This window comes from Chiloscyllium plagiosum, unplaced genomic scaffold (genome assembly GCF_037043375.1).
Source record: "Chiloscyllium plagiosum isolate Xiang-an unplaced genomic scaffold, Cpla_swu_hap1 HiC_scaffold_4, whole genome shotgun sequence".
NCBI lineage: Eukaryota > Metazoa > Chordata > Chondrichthyes > Orectolobiformes > Hemiscylliidae > Chiloscyllium > Chiloscyllium plagiosum.
Window position 1 is genome coordinate 83,735,351 of NW_028270142.1, and position 25,884 is coordinate 83,761,234.

General features: G+C 39.4%; 1 protein-coding gene across 1 annotated transcript in view; it reads right to left on the bottom strand.

The window, feature by feature from the left end:
* Positions 1-25,884, bottom strand: part of LOC122549475 (chloride channel protein C-like) — a 131,070-nt gene that overhangs the window by 66,739 nt on the left and 38,447 nt on the right. Inside the window, exons 10-11 of the mRNA XM_043689335.2 lie at positions 22,249-22,420; positions 18,038-18,209 (exon numbers count right to left, since the gene is read on the bottom strand). Coding sequence (XP_043545270.1) covers positions 18,038-18,209; positions 22,249-22,420 — 344 coding nt within the window. The remainder of the gene's footprint in view (positions 1-18,037; positions 18,210-22,248; positions 22,421-25,884) is intronic.

Sequence of the window (25,884 nt, forward strand, 5' to 3'; positions counted from 1 at the left end):
TAGACACTAAATTAAAAAAGCAGGACCTTATTATTACCTGAGCCTATGCAAATTGGCAGAAGGTACACAAAATTAGAGAGGTGAATCCGTGGCTGAAAGGATTCAGAAAGCAGTACAGACTACACCTGGACCATGCTGGAGCAATTGTTCACGTGAACTGCATAACTAGACAAAATGTTTTGAACTGAATGGTGGGGCAAAGAATCAAATGTGGAAAGATGTAGTACAGGTATAACAAGGAGTAGAGCTGGAAATGTGTTGCTGGAAAAGCGCAGCAGGTCAGGCAGCATCCAGGGAACAGGAGAATCGACGTTTCGGGCATAAGCCCTTTTTCAGGAATGATTCCTGAAGAAGGGCTTATGCCCGAAACGTCGATTCTCCTGTTCCCTGGATGCTGCCTGACCTGCTGCGCTTTTCCAGCAACACATTTCCAGCTCTGATCTCCAGCATCTGCAGACCTCACTTTCTCCCCTAACAAGGAGTAGAACCAAGGGAAGAGAGGAAACCAGTAATATGGAAAATGAAGGGCAGAGAATTGGAGAATAGAACAGGGAGTGCAAATCTTAGAACACACCAACAATCAAGATTTCTCAACACAAAGATTTTAAAACATCAAAACTGAAGGTTCTGTACCCAAATGTGCACACCATTTCTAGCAAAAGAAATTCATTGATGGGTTTTATTCACTTCAATCTGTGCTATCTGATAGCCACTGCAAGGACGAGGTTGTAAAATTTGACTTCTTAACCATTTTATCTACCTCTGCCACTACATTAAGTGACTGGCGGACATACACATCAAGATTCTTCTGATCCTCAGTGCTTCCTGGGGTCCTACCAACCGTTCATCACATAAGTCATTTCCTTGTTTGTTCTGGCCAAGTGCCTCACCTCACATTCATCTGGATTGAATTCCATTTGTAACTGATCAGTCCATCTGACCAGCCTATCTATATCATGAGTTATTATGAGTTATTCATATATTGTCACATGTATCTAAAAAGTGTTTTGTCGCCACAATCCAACTCAACTTTTCATTACAAAAAGAATAAAAAGAAAATTACTTAAATAGAGTTCATCTTCTGTTCAAATTGGGTCTCATACACAGCTCTAGGATTTCTGCAAAGTCTCTACAAGCTGGCCCATGCTTTAAGGAGTCTGCACTTTCATTCGTCTGGTTTTATTTTATATGCTCACGAAATGCATTGCTTTTTGTTTCTCCCATTTATCTTTTTTAACTGCATCCATCTGTAATCTAAGACTATCACATGATTTATCACTTCACATTTTGGTGTAGAGTCATAGGGTCTTCCAGCAAAGAAACAGTCCTTCAGTCCAACTCATCCATGCCACCCAAGTTTCCTAAACTAAACTAGTCCCATTTGCCTGCATTTGGTCTATTTCCTTCCAAACCTTTATTATTTGTGTACCTCTCCAAATGTATTTTAAATGTTGTAACTGTACCCACATCTACCACTCTCTCTGGCAGTTCATTCCACACACGACCAACCCATGGTGTGAAAAGATTGCTCCTCAGGTCCCATTTAAATCTTTCTCCTCTCACCTTAAAAATATGATCCCTAGCTTTGAACTCTCCCACCCTAGGGGAAATACCGTTGCTACTCACCTGATCTATGACACTTGTGTTTATAAGTCTCTATAAGGTCACCCCTCAACTTCTTTTACTCCAGTGAAAGAAGTCTCAGCCTATCCTTATAACTCAAACCCTTCAATCCCGGCAACATCCTGGGAAATCTTTTCTGAACCCTTTCCAGTTTAATAATATCCTTTTTATAGCAGGATGACTAGAACTATACACAGGATTCCAAAAGTGACCTCACCAATGTTCTGTACAACTTCAACATGATGTCCCAATTCCTATACTCAATGCTCTGAGCAATGAGGCAAGCATGCTAAACACCTTCTTAAACACCTTGTATATGTGACGTAACCTTAAAAGAACTATGTACCTGAATTCCTTGGTCTGTCTGTTTGACAACACTATATAGTGACTTACTACTAATTGTATAAGACCCACCCTCATTTGTTTTATCAAAATACCTCACCTTTATCCAAATTAAATTCCATCTGCCACTTCTCAGCCCATTGGCCCAATTGGTCAAGAATGCTTTGAAGTTTTAGAAAACCTTCTTCACTGTTGACAATACAACCAGTTTTGGTGTCATCCACAAGCATACTTTAAATGAATGACAAACAAAAGTGGATCCAGCAACAATCCCTGCTGACCACCACTGGCCACAAGCCTCTAGTCTGAAAAACAACCCTCCACCACCATCCTCTGTCTTCTACCATAAAGGCAGTTTTGTATCCAATTGGCAAGCTCTCTCTGAATCCCCATGTGACCTAACTTTAGTAATTAGTCTACCATGTGAAACCTTGTCAAAGACTTTACTAAAATTGAAGAAAACAATGTCAACCACTCTGCCCTCATCAAGTTTTTTGGTTGCATTCTCAAAAATCTCAACCAAGTTTGTGAAACATGATTTCCCATGTACAAAGCCATGCTGAGTATCTCTAATCAGTCCTTGCCTCTCCAAATGAATGTATCTCTCAGAATCCCCTCCAACAACTTACCCACCACTGACGGCAGGCTCAGAGGTCTATAGTTCCCAATCTGCTCCTCACAGCCTTTCTTAAATAAAAGCATAACATTAGCTACCCTCCAGTTCTCTGGCACCTCAACAGTGGCTGTAGATGATACTAATATCTCTGCTGGGGCCCCACCATTTCTTCCCTAACTTCCCACAATACTGTGGGACACATTGGACAAGGTCCTAGAGATTTATTCACTTTGTTTTTTTAAGACCTCCAGCACTTCTTCTTCTGTAACGTGGACTGTTTTCAAGACATCAATATTTATTTCAAGTTCACTAGCCTCTGTTTCCTTCTCCACAGTAAACGTTGGCACAAAATATTCATTTAGTATTTGTCCCATCTCCTGTGATTCCACACATAGATAACCTTGTCATCTTTAAGGGGCCCTATTCTCTCCTTGTTGCTCTTTTGCTCTGAATATACTTGTAGAAACACATAGGATTATCCTTAATCTTATCAGCCTAGGCTATCTCATATCCCCTTTTTGCCCTCCAATTTCCCTCTTAAGAACGTCCCTCCACCCTTGGCATTTTTCAAGACATTCACTTGATCCTAGTTGTCTGCACTTAATATATCACTCCTTTTTATTCTTGACGAGAGCCTCAATGTCTTTATTCATTCATTGTTACCTACTCTTACAAGCCTTACTCTACACTCTAACAGGAACATAATGCCTCTGGATTCTCATTATCTCACTTTTAAAAGCTTTCTACCTGCCAATTGTCCCTTTACTCACAGTTTACTCCAATCAACTATTGGAAGTTCCTGTCTCATACCATCAAAATTTACTTTAGTCCAATTAAGAAATGTAACTTGTAAACAAGGCTTATCCTTTTCCATAACCATAACCATCCATCGACTTAATTATCAACCTACGTTCAAGTGTAAATTCATTTATACATGCAACAAATAATAATGTTGATCCCTATGGAATTCCACTCGACACAGACTTCCACTCACAAAAATACCCCTCAACATCAATAGCTGCTTTCTGTCACTCAACCAATTCTTGATCAAATTAAATTTCCTGGGATTCCATGGGCTCTTACCTTTGCCCCACACAGGACCTTATCAAAAGCAGACTGTTCTTGATAAATCCCTACCTCTCCAAATGTAAATTGATTCTGTCCCTCAGAATTGCTACCAATGGTTTCCCCACAATTTATCAATCTGCAGCTTCCAGGCTTAGGCCTCAATTTCTTCCAGTAACACATTGGCTGTCCTCCAGTCCTCTGGCATTTCTGCTGTAGCCAGGGAGAAATTGAAAATTATTGCCAGCACCCCTATTATTTCCTCCCTTGTTTCACTTAATAGCCTGGGATACATTTCATCCAAGCCCTGGAGATTTGTCTACTTATAAGCCTGACAGAATACTCAGACCTCCTTTTGAAGAGTCATCTAGACTCGAGATGTTAGCTTGCTCTCTCTCCACGGATGCTGTCGTACCCACTGTGATTTGTTGTTTTCAGTACAGATTCCTACATCTGCTGTGATTTACCCCTACTCAGAACTTCTACTCTGATGATAAAGCTAATGATATGATTGCCATCAATGAGGGATTGAGAGAAGACATTAGACAAAAAGAGGCATGTAAAGTGAAGGGTCTTAGATAATACGTAGGAGAACCATGCTTAGTAACCTATAATATACTGATATAAATAAAAGGATATTATGGTTGTGGAAGAGCCTTACTCAAGGTTAAGGAGGCTACAGCCTCAGGCAGCATGTATGTGCAGACAGCTGCAGCCCAGATATAAAAAGGAAAATGATGTTAGTTACAGTGTTAGACTGAAACATAAAATAAAACAAAATGCACAGTTTCACAAAAAAACCTGAACACCACCAAAAGCTCCATGCAACCATCAGAATCCAGTATATTATGAACTTTCAGTTATTACTTCCATAAATTTGACACCATAAAACCAAAAGAAAAAGGCGCAGAAATTAGGCCATTCAGCCCATCGGGTCTGCTCTGCCATTCAATCATGGCTAGTAAGTTTCACAACCCCATTCTCCTGCTTTCTCCCCGGAACCTTTGATCCCCTTGATACACAAGAACCTATCTATCTCAGTCTTTAATATACTTCATGATCTGGCCTCCACAGCCTTCTGAGGCAATGAATTCCACAGATTCATCAGTCTCTGGCTGAAGCAGTTTCTCCTTATCTCCATTCTAAAAGGTTTTCCCTTTACTCCGAAGCTGTGTTCTCGGGTCCTAGTCTCTCCTACCAACAGAAATATCTTTCCAACTTCTACTCTATGCAGACCATTCCGAATTCTGTATGTTTCAATTAGATCCCCCTCCCCCACCCTTGTAAACTTCATTCTTCATATGTTAAGCTTTTTATTCCTGGGACCATTCTCGTGAACCTCCTCTGAACACGCTCTAGGGCCAGTGCATCCTTCCTGAGATATGGGGCCCAAAACTGCACACAATAAACCAAATGTGGTCTGACCAGAGCCTTATAGAGTCTCAGAAGTACATCCCTGATTTTATATTCAAGTCCTCTCAAAATAAATGTCATCATTGCATTTCCTTTCTAACTACTGACTCAATCTGCAAGTTTACCTTGAAAGAATCCTGGTCAAGAACCCTCAAATCTTTTTTCACTTCAGATTTCTGAATTTTCTCCCCATTTGGAAAACAGTCCATGCCTCTATTCTTCCTACCAAAGTGCACGACCTGACTCTTTCCCACATTGTACTCCTTGTGCCACTTCTTTGCCCACTCTCCTAATCTGTCCAAATCCTTCTGCAGCCACTCCACCTCCTCAATGCTACCTGTTCCTCTACCTATCTTTGTATTGTCTGCAAGCTTAGCCAGAATGCCCTCAGTTCCTTCATCTAGATTGTTAATGTATAAAGTGAAAAGTTTTGGGCCCAACATTGAGCTTTGCGGAACACCACTGGCTACCATCCTGAGAAGGACCCTTTTTTTTCTGCTTTCTGCCAGACAGCCAAGCTTCTATCCATGCTAGCATCTTGTATCTAACACCATGGGCCCTTATCTTACTCAGTAGCTTCCTGTGCGGAGCCTTGTCAAGGGCTGTCTTGAAGTCCAGTTGGATAACATCCATTGACTCTCCTTGGCTTAACTTTAATTTTTCTTCCTCAAAGAATTCTAACAGATTTGTAAGTCATGACCTCCCCTTGATGAAACCAATATGACTTTGCCCTATTTTACCATACACTTCAAAGCATTCAGAAATCTCATTCTTCACAATGGATTCCAGTATCTTAGCTACAACCGAGGTTTGGCTAATTGGTCTGTAATTTTCTGTCTTTTGCCTTACTGCCTTTTTAAACAGGGATGTCATGTTAATGAATTTCCAGTCTTCTAGGACCCTCCCTGATTCTAGCGATTCCTGAAAGATCGCCACTAACAACTCTGCTATCTCTTCAGCTATCTCCCTTAAAACTCTGGGGTGTAAGTCCATCTGATCCAGGTTTATTTATCCACCTTCAGACCAGTTTTTCTAGCACCATCTCCATGGTGATAGCCAAGCAAACTGTTAAGATGACTGACTCAAATCATGTGACATTTAGAAATTGTCTACAGATGATATCAAGCCTCAACTGACCACTTCATGAAATATGAACATTCACAGCCATCCAGGACATTCACAGATCGCTTTGTTTCAGGATGGGTCACCAGAAAAAGACTGGAATTTCCAGACTGCCTGTCTCCACGCTTCATACTGTGGCAAAAGGGAAGATTGAACCTCAACTTGTGAAAAATGCTAATGTATGACCACAATCAATTTTATATTTTATTGTGATGGTTTCTCCCCAATCTACAGTAGACTAGATGGACTACATAGGTGTTAATCCACAACACAGGATGGGAAATAACATGAACAGGACACCTTATTTGGAAAACATGAATTTGGGAAAGGCAACATGTTTGTCAGCTGTGGTACCTTCGTCTGTTTTAAAGATCAGCAAAGAGCAGTTTTCATACAAGACCCACCAAAGCCATCAGCACCATCAGTTTCACCAATCTGCCAACAAAATTTAGAAACCAGCTGCAAGATATCAAACAGTCAAAGGATTAACTTATTCCAGTTTTCAAACCTCATTTGAGACTCAACCTCCTAAATATTTAACAATATAAACCTTCACAATCTGCAGTGAACGTTTAACTTCGTAAGACGTTTACATTAAATTCAAAGTGTTCAAAACTATTCAAGAAACTGAATGTGTCCCACGTGGGACAGGAGCTTACAAACCAAAATCGGAGTTGATCATAATTTGTAAAATTTGTACCTGTATCTAATCTTTGTATGTGTGAGAGCATGTATCTTATGTATAATTCAAGTGTGTGACAGTAAATGTCTTCTTTGCTGCGCTTTTCCAGCAACACATTTTCAGCTTCTTTCAATTTAAGCCTCCAAAAGCCTATTGTTTAGTTATTTAGAGTAGAATCCTGTAGCATAGAAACAGGCCTTTAGGCTCACCATATTTATGCCAACCAAATTACATTAATCCTCTTTATTTGCTTATGGTCTATAGCCTACTATGCCTGGGCACTTTAAGTGCTCATTCAGAAGCTTCTTAAATATTGCAAGAGTACTTGCCTACATCATCCTCTCAGACAGCATCTTCCAAATACAGTACCTACCACTGTCTGGGTGATTTTTGTTTCTTACTCAGATCTCTTATAAAACACTTGCTTCTCACCTTACACTTATGCTGTCTGCTCTGCCATGAGGAAGCGAGTCTTGCAATCTACCCAGTCTGTGGTTCTCATAATTTTGAATACCTCAGTTAGATTCTCCTCAGCCTGCTCTGCTCTAAGGAAAACAATTCCAGTCTCTCCTCATAACTGAAACTTTTCACTCAGGCAACATCCTGGTGAGTTTCCTCTGCATTCCAATGCAATCATGTCCTTCCACTAGTGTGACAACCAGAACTGCCAACAGTATTCCACCTATGGCCTAACCAATGTTTTATCAAGTTGTAGCAACATGTTTACATGTCCTTGTTCCTGTATTCTGTGCCCTGACTAATGAAGGCAAGGATCCTATATGCCTTCTTCACCATGCTGTCTATATTTTCTGAAGCATTCAGGAATCTACTGATTCAAGCACAACAGTCCCTTCGTTCCTTGGTACTCCGTAGGGACCTACTATTCATTGTGTACATCCTTTCCTTATTAGACCACCCAGAATGCATCAGGATTAAATTCCATGCCATTGATTTGTCCAATTTAACATTCAATCAATCTCAATCTGTAGCCTGAGACCATTCTTCTATCAACAACACCAATTTTTCTGTTATCTGCAAACTTAATCAAACATTCTATATTCACATCCGAGTCATGAATTTACACAACAAATAGCTAGGAAGCACTGATCCCCGTGATACACAACTTCCACAGGCTTCCAGTCACAAAAAACATCCCTCCACCATCACTCACAGCCAATTTTGGATCCATTTTGTCAACTTGGCTTCGATCCCAAGGCTCTTTCCTTTCGAACCAGTCTTCTATGTAGGACCTTGTTCAAGGTCTGACTGAAATCTTTGCATTCCACATCAATTGCATACTACACTCATCAAGATAGCTAGTCACCATTTTTTAAAAAATCAATTAAATTGAGTTTTAGATAAATTTACTTGGGATACTCACTCCAAGGCTAAGAGAAGACATAGTTATTTCCTTTCAAAACATGCTGATCATGCGCAATAAGTGAGCAAATACATTCTGTCATAATATTACCCCTTATTGCATATTTAATTTCTATTTCTAAAACTACAAAGAAGTAACACAAAGTCAAAATTACTGAAAAGTCTCAATTGTTTCTTTAAAGAATGAGTCTGAGTTCACTAATATCCACTAATCAATCATTTGGCATGGAAAATCAATATTGCATTCTCATTATCAATGTTTCCAATTGAACCATGCCCCCAACAACATCCAATAATTTATATACTGTAATCAAAAGTCATAAGGCACATCACAAGATCATTATACAGAAATGTATGACCTCAATATATTGCATTCCTCTTTACAGAATTAGTTCTGGATTTGCTGAGATTGTAGCAAGATTTTATAACCAGTAAGATACAAAAGATATTTCCCTGTTAAAGAATTCTTTGTTGAAAATATCATTTTTAAATGTCTTCATATCCTGATATTATTTATTAGAAACTGAATTTTCAGCTTCCCATTTTGTCCCAATTAACCGACACATTGGAAATACAAAATGAGTTTCCAAATTTTCAACTGGATATTATTTGTATATATTTATCAACAACAGAATTTTACAGGATATCCCAGTTAATCTTAATAATGGTTTCCTGTACAAGGGTGGTCCATTTTAGTTAGTTGATGCTTATGCTAATTTCTGGTTCAAAGTGCACAACTGTTGAAGTACTGCTCAATATCCTGTTGTAATTCAAGATTTTTGGTTCAGTGCATGGAATTTAACAGATGCAAATAGTTTTTGGTGAGTGGCTTTCTTTGAACAAAAGAACACCATCAAATATCTTGAAAAATCTGCAGTTGTTTGGAATGATTATATTCAGGATTTGGCAAGTGATATGCCTAAACAAGATACTGATCTTGAATATTTATCCTTTAGTTCACCATAACAGGAAGCTGCCTGGCTTTTGATCTGACTTGTTTCTTTAATCAGGTGGAAATATTAATGTTGTTACTGTGAGAAGCCATAGTGATTCTTACTGACTCTAAACAAACTTGAAATAACAATTTGATAATCACCTCAGTGCAGAAATATGCCACAAAGTCTAGGCAATATTAATAGCAATTGCAAGGTATGAAATTATTATATTTTCATATCACACAATTCTTTCATGTTTCTTTTCCTTATTCAGTATTTGAATCCATGTAAGATCCTAATTAATAGATGAACAAGCAATCCAGCAGTTGGAAGCTCCTGTGACACCTCCTACCATTTTGCTATATCATCAGAGCAGGCAGCAATTAATGCAAAAATCTACTGATTTAAAAAAAATGTAATTCCTAATTTTTTCACAAGGTACATGGAAATTCCTCCCAATTTTAGAATGCTCAGCTCTACATTAACGCTGCTATCCTCAAATGTTCACCCATGTGTTTGTCCAGAGTTAGAGCCCTGGAGGAAAACTATAAGTGGAAGACTCATGGGCTCACTGAAATTGCATTTCCCCTGAAGACCTAAAGCTGATATTAGCTTCTAATTGATATGTTGGAAAAATGTGATGATTAGAATGAAAGTTTTTTTTAAAACTTCAGTTCTTGGAATAGGCTGTTCTGATCACTTGCATTCCACAACAGGGTCATCCAAAACTCAACTGCATAAATTAAGTATAGCATCAGAACGTTTAGCAATGAGTGACACTAATGTATTTACTTTGTCAATTATGACAAACCCGCTTGCCCTGTTTTAAAATTTCACTTCACACAAGGCAGTACCCCCTCTGACAGAATTAATTCTGGATTTGCCGAGGTTGTAGCAGGATTTTATACCCAGTCAGATACAAAAGACGTTTCCCTGAAAATCTTTATACACTAATATTATTTATTAGAAACTGAATTTTCAGCTTTCCATTTTGTTTAAGAATTAACTGGCGAATTGAAAATCATAGTTTGAGAGATAATTGTGAGAAGCTACAGGTTTAACAATAACATTATTCTAAAACTATTTATTTGTAATGATCTTCCACAGGCAGGACTTTCACCTGACATCTTCCACATGATACGAGTTCGTCAGCATGGTCCACCCGATGGGGAATTATACCAGTGCCAGGACAGAATGGGCATTGCAGCTGCCTGCTGCAAGAAGATGGGCAGCTGATTACCAGAATTATAGGTCCAGATGGGTATCAATTTACATAGCAGTCAACATTTTGTCAATGGAGGAGTGACCCCTGCTATGGCGGAAGCCACCAGCTACTGAAAGACAGCTTCACTAAAGCTGCCCAAACCAGGCTCAATGTCCTAGAGCTGGGACCGTGGACAGGGAGGTCAGCTCCCTGAAGGAACCATGGACAGGGAAGCCAAGCGCACCCCGCTCCTCCCCCCAAGCCCCCCCGACCACAATGGTATCCCAGCAATATCCATCTCAACTGGCACTTGTCTCCATGATCTCTTGCATCTTTTCTGGCCGAGCTCTCAAGGTGCTCTGCATGCTGCAGCTCCAGAATTGCTGGTCTTTGATTGAGATGTCAGCAGCAAGAGCATGCCCACTATCTTTAATGGGATATTAAAGCTGGCCAATTATAAGGCTACCCAAAGCCAGCCAATTATGAGGCAACTAATTTTTAAAAATACCAAGCAGCTCACACTCTGGCAAGTATGTACTCAGGACCTGCCTGACACCCCCACAGTAAAATTCAGGCCCCTGCATCCAAAAATTAGACAGTAGCTAATATTGTTGTCATTAGCAAATGCAACATTGATACTTAGTTACTGATTCATTCTCAACTCAATGCAATTATCACGCATAATATCAGAAACATATTCAGATCTTCTCAAAAGAATCCCAAAATTCTAAATCTTTGGAAATCCTGACACCTAGTGGTGAAGCTAAAACATCGAATAGCAAACTTCAGGCATATTCCAATTTAATGCACCAATGGAACTGAAGTTTCTGAGGTAGTCAACCGCTATTTGCACAGTGTGCAAAGACAATGTCGGGTTTGGAATGTGGACAGAATAGGGGCAACACCTTGCTCAGGTGAAGCTTGCATTGAGATTTCCTGAGGGAGAAGAAACAAATCAAATTCAAATATGACACTGATACTGTAGTTCCGTAATTTTAGTAAATAATGTTTTGTTTAAGTTATGGAGGCTCTAAGAGAGACCAAAAGAGGCCATTACATCAAGACCGGGGGAGAAGGCATTGCTAGGGTTATTTTTCATCTTGTTTATAGGGCGGATCATTTACCACTCAAAGAATTTCTTCCAATGAAATCAATGATTCAGGAAACTTCTATAATAGATTGGCAATCTACTCTTCCAGATTATTGGGCAGTGATGATGAAAATGTTCCCGAGAGAATATTTCCTCGTCCTATTTTTAGCTCTCTTTTAAATTGGTTTGAAAGCTTCTTAGGCAAAAAGGAAGAAAGTTAGACAAACAGAAAGCGAGAGAGAATAAAGCACATAGAATCATAGAATTCCTACAGTGTGGAAACATGCTATTGGGTCCAACAAGCCCACACCAACCCCTCCAAGAATAACCCACTCAGACCCATTCCCTTACCCTATTACTCTACATTTACCCCTGACTAATGCACCTAACCTACACATCCTTGAACACTACAGGCAATTCAGCATGGCCAATTCACCTAACCTGCTCATCTTTGGATTGTGGGAGGAAACCAGAGCATCTGGAGGAAACCCATGCAGTTGTGCCCTTATTTCTCAAAACTTGCTATGAGATTAACACACTTTAAATTTAAGAGATTTCCCACTTAAGGTTGAAAAATGGATTATCTTTTGATTTTAGGGTTATGCTGTCTGTTGTGTTCTCAACCCCAAGCAGCTGTGAAGACTGAGTCATAGAACCATAGAATCCCTACAGTGTAGAAACAGGTCATTCAGCCCATTGAGTTCATACTGACCCTCCACCAAGCATCCCACCCAGACTCAACTCCCTACTGTATCCCTATAATCCTGCATTTCCCGTGGCTAATCTTGCTAATCAACACATCTCACACCTAGCAAACAATTACATAATTTTGAATTCAATGTTTACACCGATACATTAGAAACTTATAAAAAAGCACTGCTGTATCCAAAACCATTTGGCCCTTCACCAATCTGTCTGGCCTTCCCCCCAGTGTGGACATACAGTTAAGAGATAACCTTTTCTGAAATTGGTAGCCAGACTGCTGATACGACCATATCAATACCCATTTTACCTTGCTCCTTTTTACATTCCACTGACTTCGATTAAAATAGCCAGCAGCCACAGTATTTTAATCAGCACTAAGTTACATATTAAAAGACATTGGAAAAATGGATTATCCAGTGCAGACACAATGGGCCAAATTACCTCCTTCTGGATCACAATTATGTGATTAAATGCAAATTTTGTGGGAAGAGTGCAAAACTTCAGCAAGTAAATCTCACAGGAATTTTATTGCCTGTCCAGCTGTTTTCCGCGTATCCATGCAATTTGATGACAAGATTAGCAAAACCATGGCAGAATTAGAAAATAAAAAATTTATGACATTAATCTTAGCCATTGTGCTTGGATGTCCTTTCTTCAAAATTGGTGTTACATCACTCTGTAATGCACAATCTTACTAAGTAAACAGCTGGTTTTGGCTGTGTTTTTATATTGTTATTTCAGGTGTCTAACTGCCTCCTACTTGTGGTTTACAGCTGATTAAGAGGATTCATTCTTGTCTTTTTGGCTGGCAAGCTGCCCAAACTTTGCTTGAAGTCTCAAGAGAGCAAAACTAGGAATAGACGAGACACTTTGAGCAGTTAAATTTAATTCTGATTCAAGACTAAAATGCATTGTAAATAAATTTATTAAAGATCAGTGATGCAAATTCATCTCTCTTAAGCCTTCTTGAATCTTTTTGGTTGTCTCAATTCATTTTCATAATTAGTGTGAGTAACTGGAGCCAACTTGAGGCTATTTGATGTCAAGAAAATTCCATCTTGTTATTTCTATTCAAATTTAGGCCAAGTTGCACTGCATTTTTTTCTTTACAGCATGTTTTAATAATCCTGGTTTACAATTCATCAAATCAAATGTGACTCCACTCGTTATTGGCTAATTAGATAATTTCCTATTGTTTACAAAAAACTTTTTACATTCCAGGTGCCTTCTGTTTAGAATTTTTTAAACACCTTTACAAATGATTCTGTATCAAAATCACCAACAAACTTTCCTTATTAGGCACAATTTGTATTCCATAAACTGATTTTGGCATGGAATTATTGTCACACTCTGTGCCTCTTTAACTGCTTCATGTATGTTTTAATGGAAAAATATTGTGACAGATGCTTTAAAAATATTTAGTATTTAACAAACACAAAAAATCTCACTCAACTTACCTTCACTTCCTTGGAATGAAAATAGATTAAGAATCATTTTCAGTTTAAGAAACAATTCCATTTATAGTTATTTGGTACTACAGAACTTGGGTATCATTGACAAAAGACACATTTTATCAAAACATTTCATCTTGCACTCAAGACAATTCACAAAAAAATACAAATAAAGGTAGAATCAACATTTATACTGAATGAGAGAGGACAACTGATTATTTGGCAAGTGGACTCTGTTTAGTAGGAGCATTGCAAAAGAGATGCAGCCATTAATGATAATCATTAACTGCAAAGTTTGAGGTGATTCCTGGAGGGATATGGTTTCAAGCACCCAGTTACCTGAGTTCTAATTCTCAGCACAAGGCAGCAGTAACCTGGGGTCAATGTCTCTTACAAATAATAATATACCTCACCCAAAGATTCCTGCCTTTGGCTGTTTGCTCAGAGCAACAATGGGTAGGAAGCAGACCATTGCAGCTGTGAGGGTAGATACAGCTGATTTGTATCTGAAGTCACCCACCACCTAGGTTCCATGACTCTTAATCGTTTACTATTAGAAGACAGAGGGTGGTAGTAGATGGAAAGTATTCAGCCTGAGAGCTCAGTGACCAGTGGTGTTCCGCAGGGTTCCATTCTGGAACCTCTGCTCTTTGGGATTTTTACAAATGACTTGGATGAGGAAGCCGAAGAGTGAATTAGTACGTTTGCCGATGACATAAAGGTGACAGAATGCAGAGCTGACCTGAGAAGTGGCAGACGGAGTTCAACCTGGAAAAGTGTGAAGTGATTAATTTTCGAAGGTCAAATTTGAATACAGAATACAAGGTTAGAGGCTGAATTCTTGGCAGTGTGGAGGAACAGAGGAATCCACATCCATAGATTTCTCAAAGTTGCCACCCAAGTTGTTAGGGTTGTTAAGACAGTTTCCTGGTATGGTGTGTTGGCTTTCATTAGCAAGGGAATTGCGTTTAAGAGCTGCGAGGTTGTGCTGCAGCTCTACGGAGCCCTGGTTAGATCATACTTGGAATATTGTGTTCAGTTCTGGTCGCATCATTATAGGAAAGATGTGGAAGCTTTAGAGAGGGTGCAGAGGAGGTTTACCAGGATGTTACCTGGACTGGAGGGCATGTCTTACGAGGAAAGGCTGAGGGAGCTAGGGCTTTTCTCATTGGAACGAAGAAGGATAAGAGGCGATTTGATAAAGGTGTACACGATGATGAGAGGCATAGATAGAGTGGATAGCCAGAAACTTTTCCCCAGGGCAGAAATGGCTATCATGAGAAGGCATAATTGTAAGTTGATTGGAGGATGTTTTTGTGGAGATATCAGAGGTAGGTTCTTTACACAGAGTATGATGGGTGAGTGGATTGCACTGCCAGCAGTGGTAGTAGAGTCAGATACATGAGGGACATTTAAGAGACTGCTGGACAAGCACATAGTAAAATAAAGATAGTAAAATAAAGGACATGTAGATTAGCTTGATCTTAGAGTAGGATAAAAGGTCAGCATAACATCGAGGTCCGGAGCCTATACTGTGCTGTGCTGTTCTATGTTCTATGTAATTTCCGTCTTGACATTTTCAATTGACCTTATCTCAACAGTTTTGTTTTGCTGGAAGCATTTCCAATTTCCACAACCTTTTGGGTGATGAAGTGTTTCTGACACTTTTTGACATGGATGAAGCAGATTTTTATTGCAGAGCATTATAGCTGCACCTATATCTCTTCTAAACAAAAAATTACATTTTCCACTTTTAACATTCCCAAATGAATTACAATCCAATTTTCAAAGATAACAATACTTAAGGTATATGATATATGGACCCAGGTGAAAGGAATCAGGAGGCCGAATTTGGATTGTAATTATTGGGAAAAGTTAAAATGATTGCATCCCAAATTCAGTTTTCAGCTTTGTTAGTTCTTCAATGTTACCTGTCAGAGCATCAATGTGTATATAATAAAATATAGTTAAGTGCCTGAAATGGGATTGAGAAGACCCGGCAGCAAGTCAGCATCTCTGATGCAGACTGAAAGAGCGGACCTGGGCAAGAAGGATAGAGGCGGGGAGATAAAACCCAACAACAGAGAGCTTCTTCAATATGTTCCTGTATGTTAGAGCCAACGTGTACATCACTGGGAATAAGATGTAAAAAAGGAATCATGTTTGACAAATTTATTAGTGTTCTTTAAGGATACAACAGTTTATAAAAAGCAACCAGTAGATGAAGTATATTTGGATTTCCAGAGGCATTGGTAAGATGCAACATAAAAGCTCATTATACAAGATAGAAGCTTATGGTTTTAGGGTAATGTATCATCTTAGGTTGAGAATCAGTTAATAGACAGAAAAAAAGAGAGTCAGGGTTAAGGGTCTTTTCAGGTAAATAGTGGAGTTCCACAAGGATCTTCAATTATTTGCCATCTATATTAATGATTTAGATCACATGGAATCAAGGGTGAGCTGGCAAATTGGATACAAAATTGCCTCGATGGTAGGAAGCCGAGGGTAATAGACAAAGGATGCTTATCAGACAGGAGGCCTGTGACTAGTGGAGTGCTGGGTCTATTACTGTTTGGTATGTATATCAATGGTTTGGATGAGAATGTACAAGGCATGATTAGTAAGTTTGCTGATGACATTAAAATAGGCAGTATAATGGACAGGGAGGAAGGTTCTCAGAAATTGCAGCAGGCCTTGATCAGCTGAGGAAGTGGGCTGAGAAATGGCAAATGGGGTTTAATATAGATAAGTGTGTGGTCTTGCATTTTGAAAAGTCAAATGAATGTAGCAATTTTGTGGTGGATGGCAGGGCCTTAACGAGTGTAGTGGAACAGATGGATCTTGGAGTTCAGATTCACAGTTTTCTGAAAGTGGAGTCACAGGTAGACAAGGCAGTGAAGGCAGCTTTTGGCACACTGGCCTTCACCAGTCAGGGCATTGAGTAGAGAAGTTGGAAAGTTATGTTGTAATCATACAGGATGTTGGCGAGGCTGTAGTTGGAGTATTGTTGTCAGTTTTGGTCACCTTACTAGAGGACAAATGTTATTAAACTGGAAAGAGTGCAGAATAAATTTGCAAGGATATTGCCAGGACTAGATGGTCCGAGTTATAGGGAGAAGTTGGACAAGCCAGGACCTTTTTCTTTAGAGTGTAGGAGATGGAGGGGTATTTTTCTAGAAGTGTGTAAGATCATGAGAGGCATGCATAGGATGAACGTACTCAGTCTTTTTCTCAGGGTTGGGGAATCGAGGTCTAGAGGACATCAGGTTAAGGTTAGTGGGGAAAGAGTAAAAGGGAACCTGAGGGGCAACTTTTTTTTACACAGGGAGTGTTATGCACATGCAATAACAAGTTTTGAGAAGATTTGAAGCTCAGGTTGAGGTTCTGGATGTAGGTTTGCTCACTGAGCTGGAAGGTTCGTTTTCAGATGTTTCATCACCATACTACGTAATATCATTAGTGAGCCTCCGGATAAAGCACTGGTGGCATGGCCCGCTTTCTATTTATGTGCACAGGCCCAAGGAACCCTAAACACAAATAGAAAATGGGCGATGCCACAATAGGCGCGTCATCCAGAGGCTTACTTATGATATTAATTAGTATGGTGATGAAATGTCTGAAAACGAACCTTCTAGCACAGCGAGCTATATCCAGCATATGAAATAAGCTGCTAGCGGAAGTGGTTAAGGCAGGTACATTAATAACACTTAAAAGGCATTTGGACAAATACATGGATTAAAAGGTTATGGGCCAACTGCAGGGAAATGGGGTTCGTGCGAGAGATACTTTGGTCAGCATGGATCAGTTTGGGCCAAAAGACCTGCTTCCATGCTGTAAGATTCTATGACTTAAAGGAGGGGCAGATCCAACTTGCTGATGATACAAAAATAGTTGGGAGGACATGTGATGAGGTAATACTGAATCTGTAATAGAATATAGATAGGGTGAGAGAAAAACTTGTCATATGGAGTTCACTGTAATAAACAGTGAGTTTGTACATTTTGCTCAGAAGAATCAAAAGGCAGGCTATTATTTAAACCAAAAAAGACTAAAAGAAAAGTGCCATGCAGAGGGAAATGGGTGTTCTTAAGCATGAAATACAAAGGTATAGCATGCAGGTGCAGCAAATAAGGAAAGAGGCAAATGGAATTGTGGCCTTTATTACTAGAAGGTTAGAGTCAAAGGCTTTGACCAATAGAAAAGGTAGGACACAAGTAGGGACAGAACACAAGAACAAAACAGTCACAGAAATCAGAGGCAGAAATAGAAGGAAACTTGAGCCAGGACCAAACAAGTGTACCATATAGTTGGTGTTTTCTAAGGTATCTAAAACTGGCCAGTATAAATTTAAAAAACAAAACCACTATTGGCAAGCATAATTAAAGATGATGTCAATGAACATATCTTACCATGATAGCGGTGAGCGAGATTGTCAGTCTAGAAACCCCACAGAAATATGAGGCAGCTCCAATTATTGCAAAAAGGCCAGGATCTATCCATGCCCCATATTTGTCAGTTTGGACACCAAACATCGACACCATGATGAGACCAATTATTCTGCCATATAATGCTCCAGTGTACCTGATGAAGAAGATAATCAGTTCTAGGGTGCTTCACACACAATTAAACTTTAAAAAAAACTTTCAGACCATAATTAAAATAGATTCACAATTACATTTTACTGGTGAAAATTTACAAGTATTATACATCAAGAATAGAAAGTGTAAAACCTATTATGATCCTGATTTACCACTTGGAAATTCATTTACAGAGTCATAGAGATGTACAGCATGGAAACAGATTCTTTAGTCCAACTCATTCCATGCCGACCAGATATCCTAACCTTATCTAGTCCCATTTATCAGCACTTGGCCCATATTCCTCTAAGAGAAAGTGAGGGCTGCAGATGCTGGAGATCAGAGCTGAAAATGTGTTGCTGGAAAAGCGCAGCAGGGCAGGCAGCATCCAAGGAACAGGAGAATCGACGTTTCGGGCATAAGCCCTTCCTGAAGCTTTTCCAGCAACACATTTTCAGCCATATTCCTCTAAACACTTTCTACTCATATACCCAACTGGATGCCTTCTCAATGCTGTAATTGTACCAGCCTCCATCACTTCCCCTGGCAGCTCAATCCATACACGCACCACCCTCTGCAAGTAAAAGTTACCCCTTATGTCCATTTTATGTCTTTCCCCGCTCACCCTGAACCTATGTCCTCCAGTTCTGGACTCCCCTACCCCAGGGAAAAGGCTTTGTCTATTTATCCATCCATGTCCCTCATGATGTTATAAATCTCTATGAGGTTACCCCTCAGCCTCCAAAGCTCCAGAGAAAACAGGCCCAGCCTATTCAGCCTTTCCCTATAGCTCAAATCCTCCAACCCTGGCAATGTCCTTGCAAATCTTTTCTGAATCCTTTCAAGTTTCACAACATCCTTCCAATGGGAAGGATTCCAGAATTGCACACACTATTCCAGAAGTGGCCTAACCAATGTCCTGTACAGCTGCAACATTACCTCTCAACTCCTATACTCAATGCTCTGACCAATAAAGGAAAGCATACCAAACACCTTCTTCACTATCCTATCTACCTGCGACTCTACTTTCATGGAGCTACGAACCTGCACTCCAAGGTCTCTTTGTTCAGCAACATTCCCCAGGACCTATTAAATGTATAAGTCCTGATTTGCTTTTCCAAAATACAGCACCTCGCATTTATCTAAATTAAGCTCCATCTCCCACTCCTCAGCCCATTGCCCCATCTGATCAAGATCCCGTGGTACTCTGAGGTAACTTTCTTTGCTCTCCACTATACCTTCAATTTTGGTGTCACCTGTAAACTTACTAACTATCCTTCCAATGAACAAACAGAGATCAAATATGAAATATTTCTCTGGAGAAAAGAAAATGATACAGCCCATGGATTGTTTATTAAGGTCGCAATGTAGAGATGGGGGCTTAATGTTCTTATGATCAGGTTTGATCTTCATTCTAATAACACTGTGCTGCTATTTGGGCATTCCTACTGCGATCCATGTCTTGAGGATCACAGGTAAGCTATAGGGAAAATATTCTAACAATTGCCTTAAATATGTCCTCATATGAGTCTAGTGGTAAAGGCTTGTTTTTCAAACTGGAGGCCTGTGACCAGCAGTGTTCCACAAGGATCAGGGCTGGATCCACTGCTTTTCATCATTAAAATTAATCATTTGGACTTGAATATAGGAGGTGTGGTTAATAGATTTGCAGCTGACACCAAAATTGGTGGTATAATGGACAACGAATAAGATTACTGCAACTCGATCTTGATTGGATGGGACAATAGGCTGAGGAATGGAAGATGGAGTTTAATCTACAAAAATGTGTTACAGTTTGGTAAGGCAAATCAGGGCAGAACTAACACAGTTAATTGTAGTGCCCTGGGGAATGTTTCCAAACAAAGAGACCTAGGGGTGCAGTTTCATAGTTCCCTGAAAGTGGAATTGCAGGTAGACAGGGTGGTGAAGAAGGCATTGTCACACTTGCCTTGATTGGTCAGAACACAGGGTATAGGAGTTGGACATCTTTTTGTACAGCTCATTGGTAAAGCCATTTTTAAAATACTGCATACAATTCTGGTCTTCCTTCCATCGGAACAATGTTGTTAAACTTGAGAGGGTGCAGAAAAGATTTACAAGGATATTGCTAGGATTGAAGGGTTTGAGTTATAGGGAGAGGCTGAATAGGATGGGGCCCTTTCTTCGTGAAGCATGGGAGGCTTATGGGTGACCTTATAGAATTTATAAAATCATGAGAGACATAGATAAGGCGAATAGCCAATGTCTTTTTCCTAAGGTAAGGCAGTCCAAAACTGGAGGGCATAGGTTTTGCAGTGAGAGGGAAAAGATTTAAAAAGGGACCTGAGGGGAAACCTTTAATGCAAAGGGTGGTGCATCTATAGAATGAGCTGCCAGAGAAAGTGGTGAAGGCAGACACCATTACAATACTTAAAAGGCATCTGGATGGATATATGGGAAGAGGTAAAGAGGGATATGGACCAAATGCTGGACTAGGTCAGATAGAGGTGTCAGATCAGTATGGACCAAGGGGTCTGCTTCTGTGTTGTTTGACTCTAAGACTAAAACAGATTACACCAGATAATGATGTAATTAAGGAAAAATTGCATCTGATGTTGGCACAGATAAAGGAGGATGTATCAGGGGTTGACATAAGTAAAGGCAAACTGTGTTGGAGATTGACACAAGTAAAGGAAAAGTGTACCAGAGATTGACATAGGTAAAGATAGGCTGTCATAGGTGAAGACAAAGATAGGCATGTTTAAAGGTGGACTGTATTAAGTGAAAACATATTAAACAGGCTGTACCAGAGATTAACACGTGTGTGTGTGTGTGCATGTATATTCCAAAAATGTATAAAACAGAATGTCTTAGGTAAAGTCAAACTGTATCAGATATTGGTGTTAGTTAACACAAGCGCTACCAGGGATTGATGCAGGTAAAAACAGGCTGCATCAGAAATCAACGCAGGTAAAACAAGCAGAGAGTGGCTGGAACAGATTCTTCAATCCAAACCATTTTATCAAGAACAGCTGCAACAACAGTTTGCATGTTATACAGCTCATTTAATGCAGTGAAATGTCCCAAGATACTTCACACGAGTGTTATCAAATAAAATTTGACACTGAATCACAGGAGATATTCGGGCAGGTAGCTAGAAGCTTAGTGTAAAAAGAATGTTTTACAGAAAATTGGGTAAGTGAAGGAGGTTTATAAAAGGACTCCAGACTTGAGGTCCTTGACAGTTGTGGGCATGGTTAGCACAGTCAGAATTATAGAATCCCTACAGTACAGAGAGAGGCCATTCAGCTCATCAAGTCTGCACTGACCCTCAGAATAGCATTTCACCCTATCCCCTACATTTACTATAGTTAACCTAACTAGCCTGCACACTAGACGGCGATTTAGCATGGGCAATCCATCTAACCTGCACATCTTTGTGGGAGGAAATCAGAGCATCCAACGGAAAACCACGCAAACACAGGAAGAACATGCAACACACACACACACACACACACACACACACACACACACACACACACACACACACACACACACACACACACACACACACACACACACACACACACACACCATAAAGCTGGAATTGAGCCCAGGTCCCTGGCATGTCAGGCACTATTGTGCCACTGGGCTCCCCTACAGTTGGAGTGATTAACATCAGAGTTGCCAAGTAGACAAGGATCAGAGGAGTGCAGGTATATCATAGTTGCAGAGCTAGAGAAAGTTATAGAGTTGGAGAGGCACAAAGGTATTAAAGGATCTACAAACAAGGTGAGAATGTAAAAATTTGGCATTGCTTAACCGGGGGCCAGTGAAATTCATGGCACAGGAGTGATGTCTGAAGTTAATCTAATGAGGATTAGGAAACAAGCAGCAATGTTTTGAATGGAATTAAGTTTATGAAGGTTGGAAGTGTTGGATTTTCACTAGCATTAAATCAATAACTCAAACATTTAGGTCACTTTGTCAGATAAACATATTTGTCAGCCTTTTTAGAGATTACACTGGAAAACATGTTTCTGTTAGAGTAAAATGCTTCTTACAGCATTGGTATGACAAGTCCACATGCCATAGCAGTACCAGCTGTCCAACAAGAAAATAGATAGTAAATAACAAGGGTTGTCAAGAGAGCAGCATATCCAAATTCTTCAGGCGTCCCTCTTCTGAAGAGATACACAATTCCATCCTGTCCATTACCAAACAGAAGCGCAGCAGCTGATGGCAGACACAACAGTTAAGGTAGTGTGGATCCACAATAAAATAGCAACAATAACTTATAGTTAGATGGCACTTTAATATAATACGCAATAAATACAGAAATTGTTGGAAGTACTCAACAGGATGGTCAGCACTATGGTAAGAAAACAATCAAAAGTTAATATTTCAAGATGATCTCCTTTGATTTTAAATTGATTAGATGTTTTTAAAGTTGCATGGGGCAAGCAGTGATGAAGTGATAATATCACTGGGCTCGCAATCCAGAACCCCAGACCAATGTTCTGGGAGCATAGGTTTGAACACCACATGGCATATGGTGAAATATGAATTCAATAAAAGTCTGGAATAAAGACCTGGCCTAATGGCAATCATGATACCACTACTGGTTGTCATTTTAGAGAGCATATTGTTTACTAGTGCCCTTTAGGAAATGATATCTGCTGTCTTTACCCAGTCTGACCTGCATATGACTCCAACCCACAGCAATGTAGGTGACTCTTAACTGCCCTCTAGGCAATTATGGATGGGCAGTATATAATGGCCTTGCCAGTAACACCCACATCCTGTGGATAATTTATTGAAAAGTACAGAACTTGAGCACGGTCAAAATTGAAAAAATGCTATTGAAATCTTTTTTCCTGCACTCATCGGAATAGAAGTCAAGAAATGCAATTTCAAAAAGGGAAGAAAACTTTATGCTACACGAGAAGAGCTGATCAGTTGGTAATTTAATTCTGATTGATAGTTGCGTTGGCTTGGAGAATGTACATGGAACAGTTAACTGTCAACTTTATACTAAGGTCTTTCAGCTATTTGCAAAGGGCAGCACACTGACTGTACTCAGCCATTCTTTGCTTGTAAAACTCAGAAGTGAGTGTGCGATATTAGTCTTTATTCCATGAGTGGAGAGTGTGGTGCGGCCCAAAACGTCGACTTTCCTGCTCCTTGGATGCTGCCTGACCTGCTGTTCTTTTCCAGTACCACAATCTTGACTCTAATCTCCAACATCTGCAGTCCTCACTTTCTCTTCCTTTATTCCACGAGTGACCAACAGTTACTACACAATCCAGGTTGTGCTAAAAAAAATGTGAATGACCAAGTTATAATTAACAATCAGTTTTATAGTTGGGTTCCTTTACAAAAAGAAAGTACATGCCCACACATTTTGGTTTTTCAACTAATCAAAGGAGACATTTATTCCTGTGTGCATTCCTTATGGCAATGCTTTAAACAATCAGGGTCAATCTATCTGGTTTGAATGAAAACAAAAGCTTGAAAGTTAGCTGTTTCCTCATATAATCTCCAAAGCACTTTCTACCAATCAGAATTCATTTGACAAAAAAAAATCCTCTTTTCATGCAATTATATGACAATGGATCACAATCCTGAATTAGTTATGGATATATATTTTTTTTAAGTACAACATATGCTTTTTAAATGAAAGACACACAAGCAAAATGATAAAAATTCAGTAGCCACCTATGAATTTAGTCTCAAAAGAATTCATGAAAGATCACGCCTGAACAATATCAAGAGAACTTTAGATAGTAACACTTTAAATGAGGAGGAGATGTCATTCAAAACATAAACTGTAATTTCCTATGGTTTGTGCCCCAGGCTGTGAACATGCGAGGATGTTAAAAAAAAGGTAGATCTGGGTGAAACACATATTTGTGTTGTATTCTTCCAGGAATACAAAAGAAATGGATCTTACAATAACTGTAACCCCCATGTCTGTTAATGTGCCAGCTAGTGGCTCAAGTTACATTGTACTAAACTGCAAGGGACACAGCTGAGGACTTCTATAAAATATGCATGTTCAGGTAAAAGGAAATAAAGTCACTCTCTTACTTTTTTGACTCATCTCTCAATTTTAATCGTGTATTTGTGACATGTTTATATAATATTTCTCACATTTTAATAAACTCACTCTATCTTTAACTCAAGGAAACCTGGTAAAATTGGTTTCTTTTAAAATGATGGAGAAGGCATATGTGAGGGAAGTTATCCTTTTTTAAAAATTAACCTTAACATGAGCACCTATTTGGGTGGGGAATGTGGGAAGGAAAGGCGATGTGGGGTGGGGTGTGGATTGAGTAAAGGTGTGGAGCCAGTTCATCCCTCTTCACCCAGAGCATAGCCATATTTTAAAATCATTTCAGGGGATGTGGGCTTAGGTGTCTGGGCCAGCTTTCATTACTCAACTCTAATTGCCCTTGGGAGGGTGACAGTGAGCTTCCTTCTTGAACTGCTGCAGTTCACTTGCTATAAGTAGACCTATAATGCTGTTTAAGATGGAGTTCCAGGAATTTTACCCAGCGGTGCTAAAGGAATGGCAATATATTTCCAAGTCTGGATGGTGACTGGCGTGGAGTAGAATTTGAAAGTGGTGGTGGTGTTCTCGTGTATCTGCTGCCCATGTCCTTCTAGATGGTAACGGTCAAGGGTTGGGAAGGTGTTATCTAAGTAGCCTTGGTGAATTTCTGTAGTACGTCTTGTAGATGGTACATTCTGCTGCTACTGAGCTACAGTGGTGGATGTGATAACAATAAATTGGGCTGCTTTGCCATGAATAGCATAAAGATTTTTTGAGTTTTATTGGAGCTGTACCCATCCAGGCAATTGATTATTATTGACTCCTGTCTTTAGCCTTATAGAACAGCTGTGAGGAGTGAGTTGAAGATTCCTAGCCTCTGATCTGCTTTTGTAGCCAGAAGGTCAGTCCAGTTCAGCTTGTTGACAACAATAGCTATCAAGATGTTGATAATGGAGGACTCAATGATAGCAATGCCATTGAATAGTAAGGAGCAATGGTTACATACTTATTGGGGATGATCACTTCATAGGTGTTGTGTGGCACCAATACAACATTTGAGGGATTCCCATCTGGAATTGCATTTTACTAGGGACTAGTGCCCAGTGATCAGTCATAACAACATGTAAACTATTGTTTCCTTTGAGATTTGAAATTTTTATGATTCTGTTCTGTTCAGCATAAGAGAAAATAAAAAACCTGATAAAAGTATTACAGAGTAATTCATTTTATATGAAATCTATAATTGGCATTTGATATTTTTGGGTATTCTGGGCTATTATATTTCATATAAAACTTACACTTGATATATTATTATGATTTAAATTGTTATGCAAGTAACAGCAGTAGCAGTACAAATAAAAGATATTGTGTCAAGAATAGATAAGGAATACTATTTGATCTATTTAGGTTCATCCATCCAAACAGCACTGTGACATCTAATTACTTCCTAACTGAAAATGACAAAAATATCCAGGTGACTTTCAACATTAGCAAAATCCTCTACTAGTAACAATTGAGGTCACTAAGAAGCATAACAGGAGCAGAACAATAACTGAATATTCCTAAGTGATCATCTCACTTCCAGATCGCTAAAAATCTCTCTACCACCTACAAGGTTTGATACGCATGTTATGGAATATTCAAC